This window comes from Pipistrellus kuhlii, unplaced genomic scaffold (genome assembly GCF_014108245.1).
Source record: "Pipistrellus kuhlii isolate mPipKuh1 unplaced genomic scaffold, mPipKuh1.p scaffold_m20_p_150, whole genome shotgun sequence".
NCBI lineage: Eukaryota > Metazoa > Chordata > Mammalia > Chiroptera > Vespertilionidae > Pipistrellus > Pipistrellus kuhlii.
This window is the reverse complement of record NW_023425461.1, coordinates 93,255-111,716: the sequence shown is the minus strand read 5'-3', so window position 1 is coordinate 111,716 and position 18,462 is coordinate 93,255. Positions and strand designations below refer to the sequence as shown.

General features: G+C 49.3%; 2 protein-coding genes across 5 annotated transcripts; one reads left to right on the top strand and one right to left on the bottom strand.

Annotated features, from left to right (window-relative positions):
• Nucleotides 1-263: 263 nt before the first annotated feature.
• On the top strand, nt 264-11,557 carry ACP1 (acid phosphatase 1). Of its 3 annotated transcripts, none has more exons than XM_036439390.2 (6): nt 265-418; nt 3,636-3,709; nt 3,956-4,069; nt 8,991-9,052; nt 10,505-10,610; nt 10,740-11,557. In XM_036439390.2, the coding sequence occupies exons 1-6, from the start codon at nt 376-378 to the stop codon at nt 10,815-10,817; spliced, it is 477 nt and encodes a 158-aa protein (XP_036295283.1). In that variant the 5' UTR covers nt 265-375; the 3' UTR covers nt 10,818-11,557. The 3 variants fall into 3 exon arrangements, 2 of the variants coding, with proteins under 2 accessions (XP_036295283.1, XP_036295282.1); XM_036439389.2 differs by lacking the exon at nt 3,956-4,069 and adding an exon at nt 3,795-3,908 and having other exon boundaries at nt 266-418; XR_004988231.2 differs by lacking the exon at nt 10,740-11,557 and having other exon boundaries at nt 264-418; nt 3,795-4,069; nt 10,505-10,579.
• A 1,106-nt stretch (nt 11,558-12,663) lies between these two features.
• ALKAL2 (ALK and LTK ligand 2) lies at nt 12,664-17,918 on the bottom strand. Of its 2 annotated transcripts, none has more exons than XM_036439388.2 (5): nt 17,663-17,918; nt 16,280-16,333; nt 16,124-16,204; nt 13,860-13,925; nt 12,664-13,217 (listed from the first exon to the last, which is right to left on the bottom strand). In XM_036439388.2, exons 1-4 carry the CDS (start codon nt 17,916-17,918, stop codon nt 13,861-13,863), a joined length of 456 nt encoding a protein of 151 aa, XP_036295281.1. In that variant the 3' UTR covers nt 12,664-13,217; nt 13,860. The 2 variants fall into 2 exon arrangements, with proteins under 2 accessions (XP_036295281.1, XP_045438192.1); XM_045582236.1 differs by having other exon boundaries at nt 12,664-13,214.
• Nucleotides 17,919-18,462: the final 544 nt, after the last annotated feature.

The window sequence follows — 18,462 nt, the reverse complement described above, 5'->3', positions numbered from 1 at the left end:
CCTCCCCTAGACCCCGCCCACCAGTCTGTAGCACCGCCCCCTCTCCACCCCGCCAGAGGCCCTGCCCATCTCCACCTGCCAGAGGCCCCGCCCACCAGGCTATGGCAACGCCCCGCACCGAGGCCCCGCCCACCAGGCTATACCAACGCCCCGCCCAGTACCGCCCCTCTCCGTCCCTCCCCTGAGGCCCATTAGCCCCGCCTCCCGCCGCGTAGTTTACGTCCCACTGCGCAGGCGCGAGTTTCGCAGGCTCGCCCCCGGAGGCTCTAAAGTCGAACGGCGCAGGCGCACGGGGCAGTCCGCTCAGAGTGCGCATGCGCTGCGCCTGTACAGTTCCTACGCGGTCTGTGGGCGCCTCCGTGTTTGCGCGCGAAGATGGCTGAGCAGGCACCGAAGTCGGTGCTCTTCGTGTGTCTGGGTGAGACGTGCGGTTCTAGCCCCGGCCCCACTGCCCTGGGGGTTGGGTGGGCCCTGTGCGCTGGGGGCTGCGCGCTGGGCGAGGACGCGGGTCCCGAGGGTGGGCCGAGCGCCCCGCTTCCCCTCCGAGCAGCGCTGCGCCGCGGCCCGGTCTGTCTGCACGGCTGTCCCCTCGCCTCCCCTCGCCTGTCCTGTCTCCCAGCCTGGTCCTTCCCATGGTCCTGCCGGAACCCCTGTCAGCCCTCGCGGGGGGACCTCCTGCTGCCTCCTCCCAGCACTGCGCGGCCTTAGCTGGTGATGTCCACGCCCAGGCCTAGGAATGAATCTGAGCTGAAGGCAGCGGCACTGCACGGGTTTGGAGTTTCTGTGTAAAAACAGGGGAGACCTAATTCCCAGCTCTCTGCGCAAGCACCCTCCTCTGTACCTTCGCGGGGGCGGGTGACGCTTCTCGCCGCCCCATGGATGCTTACGAGCACCTTCTCGGTGCGGAGGCGGGGTTACTGCCCGGTGTGCATCGAGGGCGTGGGGCCCGGAGTCTGTGAACTGTCTCTGCTTTGCAGGCCCTCCCTCGCCCATAAAGGGTCCAGCATGGCTGGGATCCAGCTGCTTTACTGAAGGACACTGGGATTTGAATTCCGTACCATTTTCTCATGTCACAAGAGGTTCCTCTACTTTTGAGGGTTTTTAGAATGTATTTTAAAATGTAGAAATTATATTTAGCTCCGTGGGCTGTACGCAAAGGTGGTGGCTTTTGGTCCACTGCTCCAGGTCTGAGGAGGACTGGAGAAGCCTTCCTCGGAGGACGTGAGCAGCTGTTGGGCTGAGATTAGACACAGGGCGGGGCCGCAAGGGGGACCAACCGGCTGGGAGGGAGGATGCATCGAGCCCGATGAGGATGTGGGGTGATGAACCCCATCTCACCTGGGACCTGTGCCTGGGACAGTGGGCGCTGTTTCTAAAGCGTACAGATCTCCTTCCTTCAGAGCCTCTACTTGGACCTTTTTCAGACTAAAGTAAAGAGTGTCACATGCTTTTCACTGAATCGAACTCCTTCGTTTGGCAAGAATATTAAATGTTTTTATGTTTTTGTAAGATAGCTGTGCCACAGCCCGCACGGTTGCAGATGATACCATATTCACCATATTCGTGGTGTCAGAGGACTTTTTCTGACAACAACTCAATGTGTGTGTCACACACTGTGCTGGGTGCTGGGGCCTCCCTGGGTGGGACAGATGCAGCGCCTGCCCTTGGAGAATTTAAAATTTTTTGAGTCTCTTACCTTGAAATGAAGGTATTGAATAAGTACATATTATGCTTCTAATTTGGAAAAAGCAAATTTGAGACTTTGTAGATTGAAATTTTTTTTCTAGCCAAAACCGGTTTGGCTCAGTGGATAGAGCGTCGACCTGCGGACTGAAAGGTCCCAGGTTCGATTCCAGTCAAGGGCACATACATTGGTTGCATGTACATCCCTGGTAGGGAGTGTGCAGGAGGCAACTGGTTGATGATTCTCTCTCATCGATGTTTCTGGCTCTCTATCCCTCTCCCTTTCTCTCTGTAAAAAATCTATAATATATATATATATATATATATATATATATATATATATATATATAATAGAAAATTTATATATATATATATATATATATATATATATATATATAAATTTTCTAGAGGAATCTGAAGATGACATAACTTTCCCAACTTTCTTGAAGGTGGACCTTGTGCTGTGTTTTCCCGACAAGCTCTCCCTTACATGACATGTCAGTTTAGTGATGTCAGTTGAGGGAGGTATAAGCAAGCATCTCGTATCTGTTGCTCTCTTAGGTAGGACTTTGACGTCTAATCTTTACAGTGGTGATCTTTTTTCTACCTACACTTACACAGATACCTTCTTGCTGTAAAAGTAGCCATCTGGGGGGAAAGTGTGGAAAAAGCCCATTCATCCAGTCGCCTCACTCAAGTGCCCTTTCCAGACGGTGTCCATTAAGGTCCTCTTCAGTCTTTAAAGATCCGCTCTCATCTTCCTTGTTTTCTGATAACCAGGTTTTTTCTGAGGTTGTTTGTTCTCTTTAGAATTCTTTCCTGTGCTCCCATCACCAGCACTGATTTTTCTGTTTTATTGTAGCTAACTGTATCTCTGTGAATACATTGAATACACATGGTGGAGATAATTTGAGAGAAAATTTTTTCTTTTATCTTTTTCCCCTGTGACTGAGAAAAGGGATGGCTTTGTCCTGGCTCCTGGGAGGAGTGTCTGTTCTCAGGGAGCACCCTGCCCTGCATGGGGGACAGAGGCGATAACTCAGCCCTCAGGCTGATAATCTAGAGGTCATGGCTCCTTAACGAGAACCCAGCGCACCCTCTGCATCCAAGCCTGGCGAGCATCCTGGGCTCACGCTGATGACGGGGGCGATGTGTCCCTGAGACCAGAAAGCTTTCTGCTGGGAACCCTCCAAGGATCTGCTGTATGCTCCTTAACTTTGCCTGGTTCTGCTTTAACTTTTTATTAAAATAAAAGTGCAGTTATAAGTATAGCATTTTCTGGAATGCTAATAAGTCCTCTTAAAGGGTTATTTAACCTGTGGGACTCCCACAATTGTGGACAGCTGTTCTGAGTGAGGGTGGCCCTGGAGGTCCCCACGTGGTGCCTAGAAGCCGTGTCTGTGGCTCAGGCCGACTCCTGGGTCCAGCCCTTCAGCAAGGACTCCACACACACACACACACACACACACACACACACACACACACACAGGGTGCAATGAAAGTCTGTGCTGACCCTCATGCTTAAGCACATCAGTGTGTCTTTCATGAAATAGTAGTCATCCTTGTTAAGTGCAATATACTTGAAAATGCTTTATTTTTTAGCTGTTGCATTTCATTTTAACATTAATTGGTTACTACCCACTAAGTTGATTTCATGACCCACTCCAGGGTCATTGATAGCAACCTGGAAGACTGACTTTGGTTATGACTGTCTTTGTCATTGGTGCTTTGAGTGCTTGAACCGTGGGTGTCAGACCCTTGAACTTGGGCTTGGCCAGCTGATGCTCACAGGTTCTGCCTCCACGGGCAGGGCGATGGCCTCCAAACAGATGCTCTCCCGGGAAGGCGCGCCCTGGGCAGGTGTGATGAGGCCTACCGGGCCCTGTGCTGGCAGTCAGCACCTGTCCTCCCTCCAACCTGACCTTCACTTCTGTCCTCCCGTTTTTTTTAAGGTAACATCTGTCGATCACCCATCGCTGAGGCCGTTTTCAGGAAACTTGTAACTGATCAAAACGTTTCAGATAAGGTAAGAGCTGTTTGCTGTCTTAGAGAGGCCAACCTGAATGCCTTTGGGGCAGGAAATGGCGAAAAAAATTTTTTTTCTCCTGCAGTGGAGGATAGACAGTGCAGCGACCTCCACGTACGAAGTAGGAAACCCTCCTGATTATCGAGGGCAGAATTGCATGAAGAAGCATGGTGTCCCCATGAGTCACGTTGCCCGGCAGGTACCGTACCTGAACCTGAAGGTTCACGCGTGTGTTTTGTGTTACAGTGGGTCATTGACAGCAGTGCTGTTTCTGCCTGGAACGTGGGCCGGGCACCAGATCCCAGAGCTGTGAGCTGCCTAAGAAATCATGGCATCGACACAGCCCACAGAGCAAGACAGGTAGAAGAGATCTCCCTTAACTTCCATGTCTGTCACGCAGAGGCCCGTAGCTTTGGAGGCTGTGAGAGCTTAACCAGACTTCCCTGTTGATGTGTTTATTCATGGTCTTTCGATTGCAGCAGTACACCCATTCCATCTCACTGCTGGTCCACAGACCTGGGGTCTTGGACTTTACTTAGTGAACAGAATTAGTGACTGATTTGTCCCGAGGAGGGCCTAGGCAGGAGCCACTGAGACACTTGCTCCCTTCACAGGGGTGTTGCTGGAGTGCAGTCCTTCAGTCTATACCCGGCGCTTTGATCTGAGAGGCACCTCAGCAGCCTCAGGCCATGCTGACGCTGTGGGTGCACAGCCTGCACGCCAGCACTGGGTTGTCTGGGTTCAGGTTCCCAGTGCTGCCCAGTAGAACCTGTGGTGATGGGGATGGTACGCTGTGTCTGCCCCTCCGGGGAGGCAGGTGACCGCCGCTCACTTGACGTGATGCCGTGTGGCCCATTTAACTAACGTAATCACCCCTGGGATCAGTGGACAGCTTACTGGACTGCAGGGTCCTAGGTTTACGTACCACGGGGGGGAGCTCCTAGAGAGGTTGGTCCTTCAGAATGTCTCACACCTTACTCAGCAGGAACTGATTATTTTATGGAGATTCAGTGGATTTTTAAAAATCTGGCTAAAATCTTCTTCCTTTTGTAACCAACCTAAGGGAATGTCAGGCCCCGCAGGCCAACAGGACTGCAGGTTAGCATCTGAGGACAGGAGGCCCTGTCCCGAGATGGGCTTCGGGGCAAGGAGCTGAATGCTTTGAAAATCAGTCATCAAATATGTTACATTTCAAAAAGTATGGATGGCAATGCAAGAATTATGAATTAGTATTAGTGCTTGAATCAGAACTTTAATCCTTGTTATACTAAATCTTGAAAAGCTTTTCAGTTTGCTTTCCCACACTACACTGTGGTTTTAATTTGATCATCACAATTTTTATCCTCTTCATTGCCCTTAGGGAAGGGACTAGTTGGTAAACCCATTTTGCAGATCAAGAAAGTGAGTTCTGGAGAGAAAATAAACTATCTAAAGTTACCTAGCTTCACATGGAGAGCTGGGATTTATTTCATCATCACTTTAATAAAAACATTAAGGTTGTGAGCTAGAAAATTCACAAAACAGAATTGTCTTAGAAACACTTTTAATATATTAATGATGCCTCACAGCTGATCGATGTTTCTCTATCATCGATGTTTCTAAGACTATCCCTCTCCCTCCTCCCTGTAAAAAAATCAATAAAAAATGTATGTTTTAAAAAACGATGCCTCAGGAATTAGTCAGACATTATTTTTGGCTTAGAGAGGTTTAGGCAGATCTGTGAACTCAGTTTCCGGCTGTTTCATATGACTCTGTATTAGCAATTTACTGTTTAAATTACCTGTCTTAAGGACCGTACTCTTTCCTAACAGGAATTTTCATTGGACAGAGGGGTGAATTTTCTCATTTGCCCATCTGATCTGGTCAGGCTTTCGCACACTTTGCTCTTTAAAGAATGTAGACATATTTTGAGGAGTTCTTCAGAATTATGAGCAATCATACTTTCATATTTCCTATTTTTCACTGAGATCTGATGGTTTTTCATGCATTGTTATATACTAACAGTGGGTACAAAGAATGTATTTTAAATATATAAGGTATTTTGGTTTTTAAGAAATCAAAGCTAGAAATTTTATTTTTTTAAAAATACCAACAGTTACCAGTTTGAGAAATAGTATTCCCATATACCCTGTTTTTGCTTTTTTCTTTTCTTGTTATTAAATTTTTTTCCTCAAATTTTTAAAACTTTGCTGCTAGTTTAAAAGCTAGTGGTAGTAAATATGTTTTATAAGTCAGTGGCACATTAGATCTTTAATTTTAGGATCTCGCTAATGTTTATAGGTTTTCTCTTCAGTCATTATCACCACTTGTGTGAGAACTGTTGTTTTCTGCTGCTTAGAAGGTTCATTTCCCTGGGCGGGTTTAATAAAGAGAATGCTCGTAGATGGTTTTTCTTTGTAATGGGCGCAGGCAGTGCTCCTGAGCGAGCGGAGACTCACATCCGGTTCGCGCTGTGGAGATGTTTACGTTACTGGACATTCTTTCCTCTTTTTAGTAAACTTCTCTGACATGAGCACCAGAGTCAGTACGTTTCTACAGCATGACCAGGCCTCTGCTCCCCTCCTCCAGAGTCACCGGGAAAGTGGGTCCTGTCTTGGACTCCTGTGGCTCATGCCTGACTCCCACTGCGCCCCTGTGGCAGGTGGCCCCCGTGGCTGGTCTCGTGGTCACGCTGGGCCTGGCACCTGACAGCTGGACGCAGCTCAGGTCTGCCTCTGCTTGACACGGTGGCTCCAGTGATGCTCTGTGCTGTGGGTGTGTGTGCGTGTGTTCCAGGGAACACCAGTGTGCGTTCTCTTGGACACACACCCAGAATCAGTGTGACCAGGTTGGATATACCCAGACTTGGGAATTTGGGGGGGGGATTGTTTGTTTTATTGATGTTGAGCTGTATGAGTTCATCCTGTATTTTGGATAGTAACCTCTCATTGGATAGATCATGTATAAATACCTTATCATTCAGTAGGTTGCTTTTTTGTTGTTGTTGTTGTTGACGGTTTATTTGTGGCACAAAAGCTTTTTAATTCGATGGAATCCCCTGTGTTTACTTTGCCTTTTGTTGTCTTTTCCCTGGGGACATACTGCTGAGACCCATGTCAGCGTTCACTGCCTGTTTTCTTCTAGAATCTTGTGGTTTTAACTATCTTACAGTGAAAACATTTAGTCCAGTCCATTTTGAGTTTATTCTTGTACCTGCCATCAGAAGGTGGTCTGTTGTCATTGTTGTGCATGTGTCTGTCTCATTTTCCCAGCACCATTTATTGACTCATCTGTCTTTACCCCATTGCATGTTCCTGTCTTCTCTGTCAAATGTTAACTTACCTATAGGCATGGGTTTATTTCTTGGCTCTCAATTCCATTCCATTGATCTGTGTCTGTACCATGCTGTTTTAATTACTAAGGCCTTGTTGATAGTTTGAAATCAGGTGGTGTGATACCTCCAATTTTGTTCTTTCTCAAGATTGCTGTGGCTATTTAGGGTCTTTTGTGTTCCGTATTAATTTTAGGATTATTTGTTCTAGTTCTGTTAAAAATGCTATTGGTATTTTGATACGGGTTGAATTTTTAGATTGCTTTGGGTAATATACATGTTAATTCTTCCAATCCATGAACATGGAGTATTATTCTGTCTTCTTCAGCAGTGTTTTTTCATTTTCCAAGTACACGTCTTTTACCTCCGTAGTTAAATTCATATATACAGAGTGGCCAGATTATGATCTCTGAACACATAATCTAGCCACTCTGTGTGTGTGTGTGTGTGTGTGTGTGTGTTGATGTTAGCTGTAGGTTTGTCATATATGGCCCTCTTTATGTTCCCTCTATTCCCACTTTGCTGAGTTTTTTTTTTTATCATAAATGAGTGCTAGATTTTGTCAATAGTTTTTCTGCATCTGTTGATATGACTGTGATTGTTATCTTTCATTTTGTTTATGATGTATCACATTTATTAATTTGTGAATATCACATCAACCTTGCATCCCAGAATAAATCCCACTTGATCACCGGGCATGCTCTTTTTAATGTATTGCTGAATGTGGATTGCAAATGTTTTGTTAAAGATTTTTTTGCCTGTGTTCATTGGGGATATTAGCTTGCATTTTTCTTTTTTAGAAATGTTTCTTTCTGGTTTTGGAATAAGGGTAAGGCTGACCTTGTAAATGAGTTTTTAGGGCCTTCTCTGCTCTTGAAATTTTTGGAATAATTTGAGAAGAATAGGTGATTTGAAGCCATGTCTCGGACTTTTGTTTGTTGGGAGCTTTAGATTACTTTGATTTTGTTACTAGTTTAGATTTTCTGATTTTTTTCTGACTGAATCTTAGAAAATTGTATGTTCCTAGGAATTTATCCATTTCCTCCAGATTGTCCTATTTGTTGACATATAGTTGTTCATAATATTTTCTTACAATTCTTGGTATTTCTTTGGTGTAAGTTGCTACTTCTCTCCTTTCCTTTCTGATTGTATTTATTTGGGTCCTCTCTTTTAACCTTGGGTGAGTCTGAATAAAGGTTTGTCAATCTTGATTATCTTTTCAAAGAACCAACTCTTGGTTTTATTTCTATTATTTTTTGGCCTCTACTTTTATTTCTTCTTTAATCTTTATTATTTTCTTACTTCTATTCACTTTGGGCTTTGTTTGCTCTTTTTTTAGTTCTTTAGGTGTGAGGTTAGGTTGTTACTTGAGATTTTTATTATTTCTTGAGGTAGGCCAGTAATACTATGAATCTCTCTTAAGACTGATTTCACTGTGTCCCATAGATTTTTGGGTCATTGTGTTTTCATTTTCATTTGTGCGTGTATGACATTTTGATGTTAACTGAATTCTGCATTGTTACTAAGAAATTGAAGATGAAGTATAAACTCTTGGTCTACATATTATACTTGTTCATATTTATTCGGGAACTTTATAATATAACTAGAGGCCTGAGACACAAAATTAGTGCCCGGGTGGGGTCCCTAGGCCTGGATGGTGATCTGATAGGGCCGGCTGCTGGCCAGAGCCTTCCTTCGTTCCATGCCGCCCTCTGGTGGTCAACACACATCATAGTGGGTGGCCAAACTCCCAAGGAGATAATTTGCATATTAGCCTTTTATTATAAGGGATATTTTTTTGCAATATAATTTTAGGAAATAAGTTAACTCTATTTTCATTTAAAATTGCCCTAAATTTAATTTTTGAGTAATAGATTTTAATATAGCAAATTTTTTTTACTGCTCTGTAATCTCTAGGCTTGATTGGTATAAATATAAGTACTATGTTTTTGACTTCTTATGTAATTTCAGGTTACTAAAGAAGACTTTGTCACGTTCGATTATATTCTGTGTATGGATGAGAGCAATCTGAGGTAATCAACTTTCTGAAGGATATTTCTGTTCAGCCCCCACCCCAGTAACAGGCCAAGTAGTGTGCTGTCCAAGTGACTTTTCTATTATCTTAAATTTTTTATTAGATAGTGATGGCCACCGTTTACAGAATTACCTTATTCAGAATAGTAAGGAATTCAGAGAGGAACTTAGAGTTGTCTTGTGGGCATATTTACAGAGACACTGCTCAGATGGGGACAGCTGAGTTAGCGCCTGTAACTCGGAGGGCAGCTGGTGTGTGGGCAGTTTTCCCAGCGGTGCGGTTCCATGCTCGCGAGGAGTGGCTTTGCTGTGGCTGCAATCACTCCTGGACAGTGTGGTGTTTTATTGTTTCTCATCTCACACCCCCCACCCCTGTGCAAAAAAAACTGAGGCTGACAGAAAACATCTTACTCTATTTAAATTGTTGATTGCCTTAATTGGTTTTAAAAAACAACCACCTGAAGCCGTAAGGTATTTGATGAAAATGGCTGACCCTGATGTAATATGTTGTCAGCTCTGGGTGTGAAAGCCGAAACCGGTAGGTGTACATATTTGCCCCATCTTAGCGGGGACTCCGTGCATAGGGCGCTGAGGGCCCAGGCTCACAAATTCGGTGGGTGTGTCCTCCGCTCAGGAAAGCAGAGTCCTGCCATGTGCCTCACATGAGCCTGGGTCGCTTTAGGGAGATGGTCTGTTAAGACACTAACACGTTGCCGAAACCGGTTTGACTCAGCGGTAGAGCATCGGTCTACGGACTGAAAGGTCCCGGGTTCAATTCCAGTCAAGGGCATATACATTGGTTGCGGGCATGTCCCCAGTAGGGGGTGTGCAAGAGGCAGCTGGTCGATGTTTCTCTCTCATCGACGTTTCTAGCTCTCTATCTCTCTCCCTTCCTCTATGTAAAAAATCAATAAAATATATTTAAAAAAAAAAAAAAAGACACTAACACGCCCCATGACAGCTCCACGCTCAGGCGAGATGTGTTGCCATGTAGCCCAGCGAAGTTGATTTTCCTCCTGCAGCAGGTGAGGGCTAAGGGGGGGTGCCAAGTTCTGTCCCAGCTCAGGTGCAGCCCAGGCCCAGGAGTGAGCAGTGAGGCCAAGACCCCCGAGGGAGCAGTGAGGCTGACAGGGACCCAGCATCTCCGGGGCTGACAGCCCTCAGGGCTTAGCTCCCATGGATGTCTCTGTTTAATCCCTGAGGCAAGTGTCTGATGGGATTCACGGGGAGTCCTGGGCTGTGCTCGGATTTGAGGATGAGGTTTGGTGTGAAAGGTCCGGAGACAGTGCTGCTGTGCCGCTGACAGATGGCTGCCTGAGGTCGTGGTCCCATGCCTTACGAGCTGTGCGGATCAGGCTGCCGCTGCTGGTGTTCCATAAAACCCTGGCTCATGTCCCTGCTTAACCGGAGACCACTGGTCAGAAAGCTAAGTTACCGCTTCTATTTTACAGAGATTTGACTCGAAAAAGTCATCAAGTCAATAACAGCAAAGCTAAAATTGAACTACTTGGGAGCTACGATCCTCAGAAACAGCTCATTATTGAAGACCCCTATTACGTGAGTACGGGCCTTGCCCACACGGGGCCAGTGTGAGGACCACCAGCTTTGTGTCCAGCCACACAAGTGACATGCTGAGGTTCTCGGGCATTTTGTTCCCCAGGTTTAGTTATTTGTCTTTCCTCCTAGGGAAATGAGTCTGACTTTGAGACCGTGTACCAGCAGTGTCTGAGGTGCTGCAGGGCCTTCCTGGAGAAGGCCCACTAGTGCGTCCGTCCCTGCGCCTGCTGGTGCCCGGCCCCGCGTCCCAGCCGAGGGCCACGTCCGTAGCTCAAGGCCAGTGCTGGTACTTCCGTCCACTTACTGTTTCTTACTTTAAAAATAATTGTAGATGGAAATCAGTGGTTCTGTTTGCAAAAGAATAAATACCTTTGACTCAGACAGTTTATGGGGCACATGAAGTGTTCTTACACCAGTGGGGCCTCCCACTTGGCTCCCGTTACAGATGATCTAGTAGAACAACCTAATCCGTCTGTCAGCATGTGAGCCTCGTAAGTCACCTGCCCTCCCTCTTCCCCGAGTCTGGACGACATGAGGAGGAGCGCCCTGTCCCGGCACTCCCTTCCCGGGCAGCAGGGCCCTCCCGAGGGCTCACAGCCAAGGAGGGTGTCCATTTACACTTGTAGGAAAGAGGCTCATGGAACAGCAATCCTTCCTAGTTTCTGTCTAGCTTGTAGCATAAGGGAGTCCGCTTATTTGTCCCATTTGAGCCACAGTTACATCCAGAAAGGACACTTGTTAGCTGCTTTATCTGTGGTTGGTAAGAGTTGGAAAAATTTTATGTTGGCATGCTTAAATATTGATGTGGTGATACGTATTCTTCAGTGCTTAATTTATAGGTAATTTCTATGTTCTTTCAGATAACTAATCTAAAATTCATATGGCTACATGTTAGAGAAGACTTCAAAATAAATTGGGGAAGTTATAAAAATACAACTAAGATGTAAGTCTGCTGTCTGCCTGCTTTTTTATTGACAAGTGAAGAATTGGAAAGGATGCTCTGATTCTCCCTTCCACATGGTCTGTGATGCCATAGACAGTTACCTCTGGTGTTAGGAAGGACAAGGGTGAAAATGACAGTTATGTCTGTTGGTGGAAAAAGTTCAAGGCCCCTACAGCCCAAGTGTCCTCACCTGACCCTTTGAGTGGCTGTTACGGTTTCCTGGGCGGCAGTTCACTTTGTCCACACACTCCTAGCTCTGTCTCCGTCACAGGGCAGTCCCCCACCAGAGTCTGGGGTCGCTTCCTGGAGGAGTAATAGAGGAAGGCTGCCTACTTCTCCTGGGTGTTGGGAGCCTTCTGTCGGCAGCGTCATGAGGGTCCCAGGCCAGGTGCTTCGTCCTGAACCCCCCTTGTGCCTGAGGATGAGCAGGTGGTTGTCCCACCATGCACCAGGGTTGCAGAGGCTGGGAGAGGGGAGGCCAGGGCAGGAGACGGCGGGATTCCTCTCGAGTCACCATGAAAGCTTTTCCTAGGCCATCCAGGCCCTTGAGAGGGTAGACTGAGAGTTTGATAAGATCCCTAAAAAGTGAAGACTGGAGAAGTTCTGTAATTAACCAGTAAGAACTTATGATTAAGCGAGCACTTCAAACAATGTACCGGTCTTCCAGAAATCGCTTCTGAAGCTGGAAGCAGAGCTTTCTTTCCCTCTCCTGTCCCTCGATGTTCACAATGAATGCCTATCGTTTGTTTTTAATGTTTAACATCAGGTGCGGTACTCAAACTCCAGGACTTTCCACATCGTTGTCCCTAGACTGGGGTTCATAAAGAGAAATTTCCCCAAATTCACTTGTCTTTTTAAATTGACCCAGTCAGATTTGTGCCTATAAAAACTTGGAGCTGCTTGGCAGTCAAGCTTAGTCACACGGGAGCTACAGGTACAGCAGACATTGAAACGTTCACTGTAACTATGATAACTGTGGATTACAAAAATGCACAGCCTTTCCGTTTTGCTTGTTTATGCCTTTTATGCCTCTGGCATGCAGCCAATATCGATTTGTACACCATCATTCCCAGCGATGGATGTGTTAGAAAGTAAAAGTCACTTTTAAGATTTTATTATAACAAACACTTTATTACTGGCCTTATTTACAGTATGTACATACTGCACAGTAGGCAGATCCTATCTTACATTTATCACACAAAGGGCAGGTGAATTGACATCGCTGTGCACACGATTACACGTCACTGTCTCCAAAGCATGGCTGAAGTCATCTTTTTAAAAAAATTTTCCATGCAATTCCAAATAATATCTGGGAATTTAATTGTAAAACTAACAAAAATATTAAATCATACCATATGCTATATGAAAATATAGTTTCAAATCTATATTTGAAATCTAAAGAAATACTCTGTGATTTCACCCAACCAGGAGAGTGAGGTGCCTTTGTCCATGCGTGGTATGGCTGGCAAATGCGTGCTCGCTTCCTAAGGGAAAGGCGGGCTCACTGTCAGGTGTCGCAAACAGTGTCAACATACGAAACTGAAGGAATCACGGGAGTCTGCAAAAATAACTCTTGTTCGGGGCGTGTGTGTGAAGGTAGTAGGATCTGTGTCCCTGTTGGTCTCCAAGGCACTTCTCTGGTTTCCCTTGTGTTCCGCTCGCTGCTGAAACAAACATGGGGCTGTCACTCTCGTTACCAGCCCCAGAAGACCTGTGTTCTAAGTCATGTAACATGACATCTGTAAACATGAGGAATCTGTGCACACACGGTTCTCTGCCCCTCACGTGGGAGCTAACTCAGGTACGGTGACTGCACACCTGCCCAGCTGAAGGTGCGAGGACTGCCGAGAGCACGGTGGATGTCTGGTCCTGCCATCACTGTCAGGTCCTCAGAGCTCAGGGGGCATCCTGGGCAAGACTGAGCGGCCCGGACCTCAGTGTGAGCATCTGCAAGGCTACCAAGAAGCAGCACTTGACCTCCGCTTGGTCCTGAGCCGCCGGCATGGCATCGTTTTAGGGATGACAAGCCAGCGTTACTGGGCCAGGTATTCCAGGTCCTGTGCCCGGTGTGAGTGTGTGCCGATTGAAGGAGTGAGCAGGTGTGACTTCATATGTGCACCCTACTGTGCACACTGACTCGTGTGCTGAAATAGCTTCACATAAACACTGCGCCAACCATGGCATCACATGAGTACTTGATGGGCGGCCTGGGACTGGGCCAGGACGGGCACCTTTTACTGACGTTCTGAGTGTTCCTGAAGCCCCACGAATTGTTTCCAGGCCCCAGCCGAGTGTGTGGAGCTTACCTCATCCGTCCATGCACACGGGGCTCACAGCCAGCCGGGTCAGCAGCCGGGCACACCTCTTGTAGTCTGAGTGGAGAGAAACCCCGGATTCATCAGTCCCCAGGTAGCCCCAGTGAATGGCATTTACAACAACCACACAACTGCTAAGGCCATTGAACTCCCTTAAGTCTCCTGAGTTCCCTGGGAGCAATGGACCCCCTCACTGCAGCCATGGGCCCCTAGCTGTGATGTAATAACTCGGCGTCCGGCGGCAGAGGGGAGGTGATGTAACCAGGAGGCTGTGTGGGGCTCCTGGGAATAATCAGTTTCACTCCCTAGCAGATGGCTTCCTGTGCTGTTGTTACCTAACGTTTAGATCCTGTGCAGACTGAGTCCCATCGACTTCATAGCATAGTGCCTCCTGCATGAAATTCTAAAGTGGGTCACATTAGGTAGCGGAGCACAAAGACCCAGGTAGAGTGCGGCCATCGGCAAATCAGGTGCAGACTAAAGCCCTGGTCCTTCCCACTGCCCTGTCATCCCTAACTCAGGTGCTGCCTCCCTCCCCCCAGCAGCCAGCCGGACCCTGCACAGGGGGCTGGCTGCTCAAGCTACAGAGTCCCACTAGACGTGGGAGAATCTACTCCTAACTGGAAACTGAAGGAATGAATCAAGGACAACACGTCACACCAGCAGGTAACTCAGACCCCAAAGGTGCCCTGAGAAGCCAGAGGAGGAGGTAACTGGGTTCGGAGGACACGATGGTCTCCATGGAGGCTGGGCCCTCGGTTCCTGGAGACTCCCACCAGCAGTAGTTTTTACAGGCGGTTCTAGCATCACCTGTGCATGCGTTTCCACTCCATCCACAGGTTCTCCAACCTGTGTGTCCACCTGGGACCTTATTGAAGCGCAGACTGCCCTGGTCTGGGTAGGACCTGAAGCCCTCCCATTCCGGGAGCTCTGGGACCAGGACACACCAAGGACAGAGGCCTCAGTCCCTCAGCACAACCTCCCAGGTGCCCAGAGCAGCGGGATGTGGTCCAGCTGCAGGCATTGGCTGGGAGTGGACCCAGGTAGGGACCTTTAGGCAGTGCACAGGTGTTGGCCTCCCACCTCCGACACCCAGGAGAGCGAGGTTGGGTCTGACAGACAGGCCTCTGCCTGTGGGGGACCAGGAGCCGTGGTGGCTGCGGTGATGCCCAGTGAAGGGTCTGCAGTGAGTGTGTGGTCTGTGCACAAGCAGCCCAAGTATGGGGCCTCTTTCCTCATCCCAATTGGAAGGATAGAAATAATGGCCCAAAGGCCACTTCCAACTTTAGGTCTTTGGTCCTGTTACTGTGAGGCAGCCTTTAACATAAAAGTAGGCACACACTTAAACAATAAAGGGAGGGCCTCTGGTTAATAATTCTCAAACAGCAGGTGACTGTCTCAGAGGAAGGAAATGCAGGGGTGAGGTGTACCAGACCATATGGCAGGGTGTGAGGTGTGCTGTTTGCCTGGGGGTCACCCCGTCAGCTGCAGGAGCTGGGGTGCTCTCGGCCTCCTGGGGGTTTTGTGAATGTGTCTGAACAAGGAGCTCCTTAAGTGACACCTGTTATTCAGATAACTGCTGCCTAGCTGGAAAAACTCACTTCCTGTCACATGCTTATTTTTTTAAGGCAGGACAGGCAGGTCTCCTCTGCCCCCTGGTCACGCTGAAAGCAGCTGGTAAAATATGGGGTATCTGTGAACTGCCCTGCTTCCCCCAGCCAATGAAAGCTGTACTCCCTCCAAAGAAAACGGCTTAGGGCTCTAGTGCATGTCCTGCTACCTAATAGTGACTGCTTTGTGGACAGCACAGGAGCCGCTGTGGGGAAATGAAGTGCCTGCTGTCCCGGATAAATACCAGCACGCACGGCAGCTCAGGACCGGGAAGGGCAGGCCTGCGTGTCTGAGTTAGTGACGAAGCCATTGGGAGAGCAGTTGGTTGAAACGGCAGTTTACTCCTGGGTGACGAGGGTATCGCTGCCCAGGGAAGCAGGCACATCACCTCTTCTCACCCAGTGCACAGTAGGCACTTTAGTTACTCCTAACGTTTGTTTGGTTGGCGCAGCTGTGTAGATGAAAATCCGTGAGCAGAATGAGCGGTACCCATTCAAACCCTTGGTGAACTGCAGAGAATGTCACCAGTTTCCAGTTTGGCCCTGACCGCTGAGGGAACAGTGTTAGGAGGCAAGCCAATCTGGGAGGGCGAGGAAACCCCCTACGCCTACCCCCGCTGCCCCAGCAGCTGGGCTGACACTCACATGCTGGGATGGTGCAGTCTCTGGTGTTGTGGTAAAGCCTGTGGAAGTGTTTGCTGCACTTGGGGCTGAAGTAGAGAGGACCTGGGATGGAAGGAGAGAAGGTGTAAGGCTCCTGGGTACCAGGACGGGCACAGGAGGGGTGGGGAGGAAACCTACCTGTGAGATGCTTTAAAAACTTGTCCTTCATCCTTAGATCTCGAGGAACGATTTCTGTTGGAGGGGAAATAAGTTGGTTATTGTGTTGCCTGAAAGAAGCATCTCTCAAGTGACCTGACACATGCTGAAGGAACTTACCGGAACATCTGCATCACCTGTCACCTGACCAAACAAAACAGGCCTGAGCCTCCTGCCATGTTCAAATGTACATGCTACATGTGAACACCTGGCATCACGTTTCTCTAAACAGCATTTACCACCCACACAGCTCAGTGTCACCTGCAGTGTCACCTGGTCACCACAGGACGGGGTGTGACCGTCAAGTTAAAAGGGGAGAAAATCACGTGTCTAGTTGGTTTTGAGATTTAGCTTCCAGTGAATAAGTCACTTCCAGGCATGCTCATCTTGGAAGAGCTTAGGAATCAATTCTCCACAACCTCCCCAAGTCGTAGAAAGAAATCCTCATCCTTCAAACAAAAAGGGGACGATAGAATTTTGTTTTTTCTTAGAATATATTTAGAGAACGGATGAAATGCCTTCAAATCACCTGTTTAAAAGCTGCGCACATGCACAGTTTATCTGGGAAAGCAGGATGTGAGCCTGGTTTCTGAGGTAAAAGAATTCCTGGGGACCGATACTGGTTTGGCTCAGTGGATAGAGCATTGGCCTGAGGACTGAAAGGTCCCAGGCACATCCCCAGTAGGGGTTGTGCAAGAGGCAGCTTATCGATGATTCTCTCTCATTGATGTTTCTAACTTTCTATCCCTCTCTCTTCCTCTCTGTAAAAAATCAATAAAAAGTATTTTTTTTTAAAAATAAGAATTCCTGGGGAAGCCCCCTTCCAACCGGTTCCTGGCCCAGCCTATGGCTGCTCTCAGTCAGGCATGCACCTGCACTCACCTGTCCTGCACTGGTCAGGGCTGATCACGGGTCCCCCTTTATTTCAGCAGGAATGTGGGCCACACGGGGCTCAGACAACCCCCGTCAGTCTTCATTGGCTCCCAACCTGAGCCAGGCTAGCACTGACCTTTCCCGTTTGACCTAATTGTGTCAGAGGAACGTGCAAGCCGCCTGCTTCCTGGGAACCCTCCCGGGCAGGCGCTCTGTGGGCTCTGCACGGGGCAGGCTGGGCCATTTCCTCTGTTAAAATCGCTGGAAACATGTCTTTTTCCAAAACGAGAGGCCGGTCTGGGCGGAAATCACCGCCCAGGTGACAACCCGCGTGGGAAGTGGGCTCTGGATGGTTGTCCGTGAGGCACCATGCACGGGCTCCCTACTTTCTTCCTATGTTAACAATCGACACGCATTTGCCTTTCTAAAACTCGTTTTCCCCAAGACCCTTCCGCTGGAGCCGCACCGTCTCCGTCTGCCGCTCGCACTCACCCGCATGCTGCTCCTCCGGGTCCAGCGCGTAGTCGGCGGCCTCCCTGCGGCCGGGAGCAGCGTCCCGCGGGCCCGGGGGGTGCAGGCGCTTGGCCTCCCCCGCGTGGAACCTCTTCAGCTCCTGCATGATCTCCAGCAGCAGCCGCAGCAGCGTCTGCGGGTCCTCCCCGCGGGGCTCGGGGCCGCCCCGGCCGGGCCCCGCCGCGCCCAGAAGCAGCAGCAGCGCCAGGAGGAGGGGGCGCCCGGGCCCGCGCATCGTGCGCTCCGCGGCGGAGGTCCGTGCGCCCGGCTCGCCGGCGGGAGGGAAGGGCTGTGGGGGGATCGGGAAAAAGTCGGGGGTCCGGCGGCTCCAGGAGAGGCCGCCGACCAGAACCCCCAGGACTCCTCTGACCTCCACGGACCCACGCCCCGTATTGTCCCGGCCCCGCGGGCGGAGGAGGGCCCGACGGCGGGCGCAGGGTGAGGTCTCCCGGGAGCCCGGACTGAGGTCCACCCGCGGGGATGCGAGACCGGGGCCTCCTCCGAGCGCCCGCCCCGGCCCCGGCCCGGGCCCCGCGGAACTTGCCCGAAGGCGCCTCCGCACGAGAGCTCGGGCGTCGCCAAACTTTCTTCCTCTTCGGGCCGCCGCTGCGCCGCCCCTTTGTGCGGCGGGCACCCCACCCCAGGCCCCCGATCCCCCGGCCCCCGACCTCCGCCCGCCAAGTCCCCTACCCCAGGTCCCCGACCTCCGCCCGCCAGGACCTCGCTGCGTCCCCCCGGCCAGGACCCGGGACCCCTGGGCGCTGGGCGGCGCCGGCCCG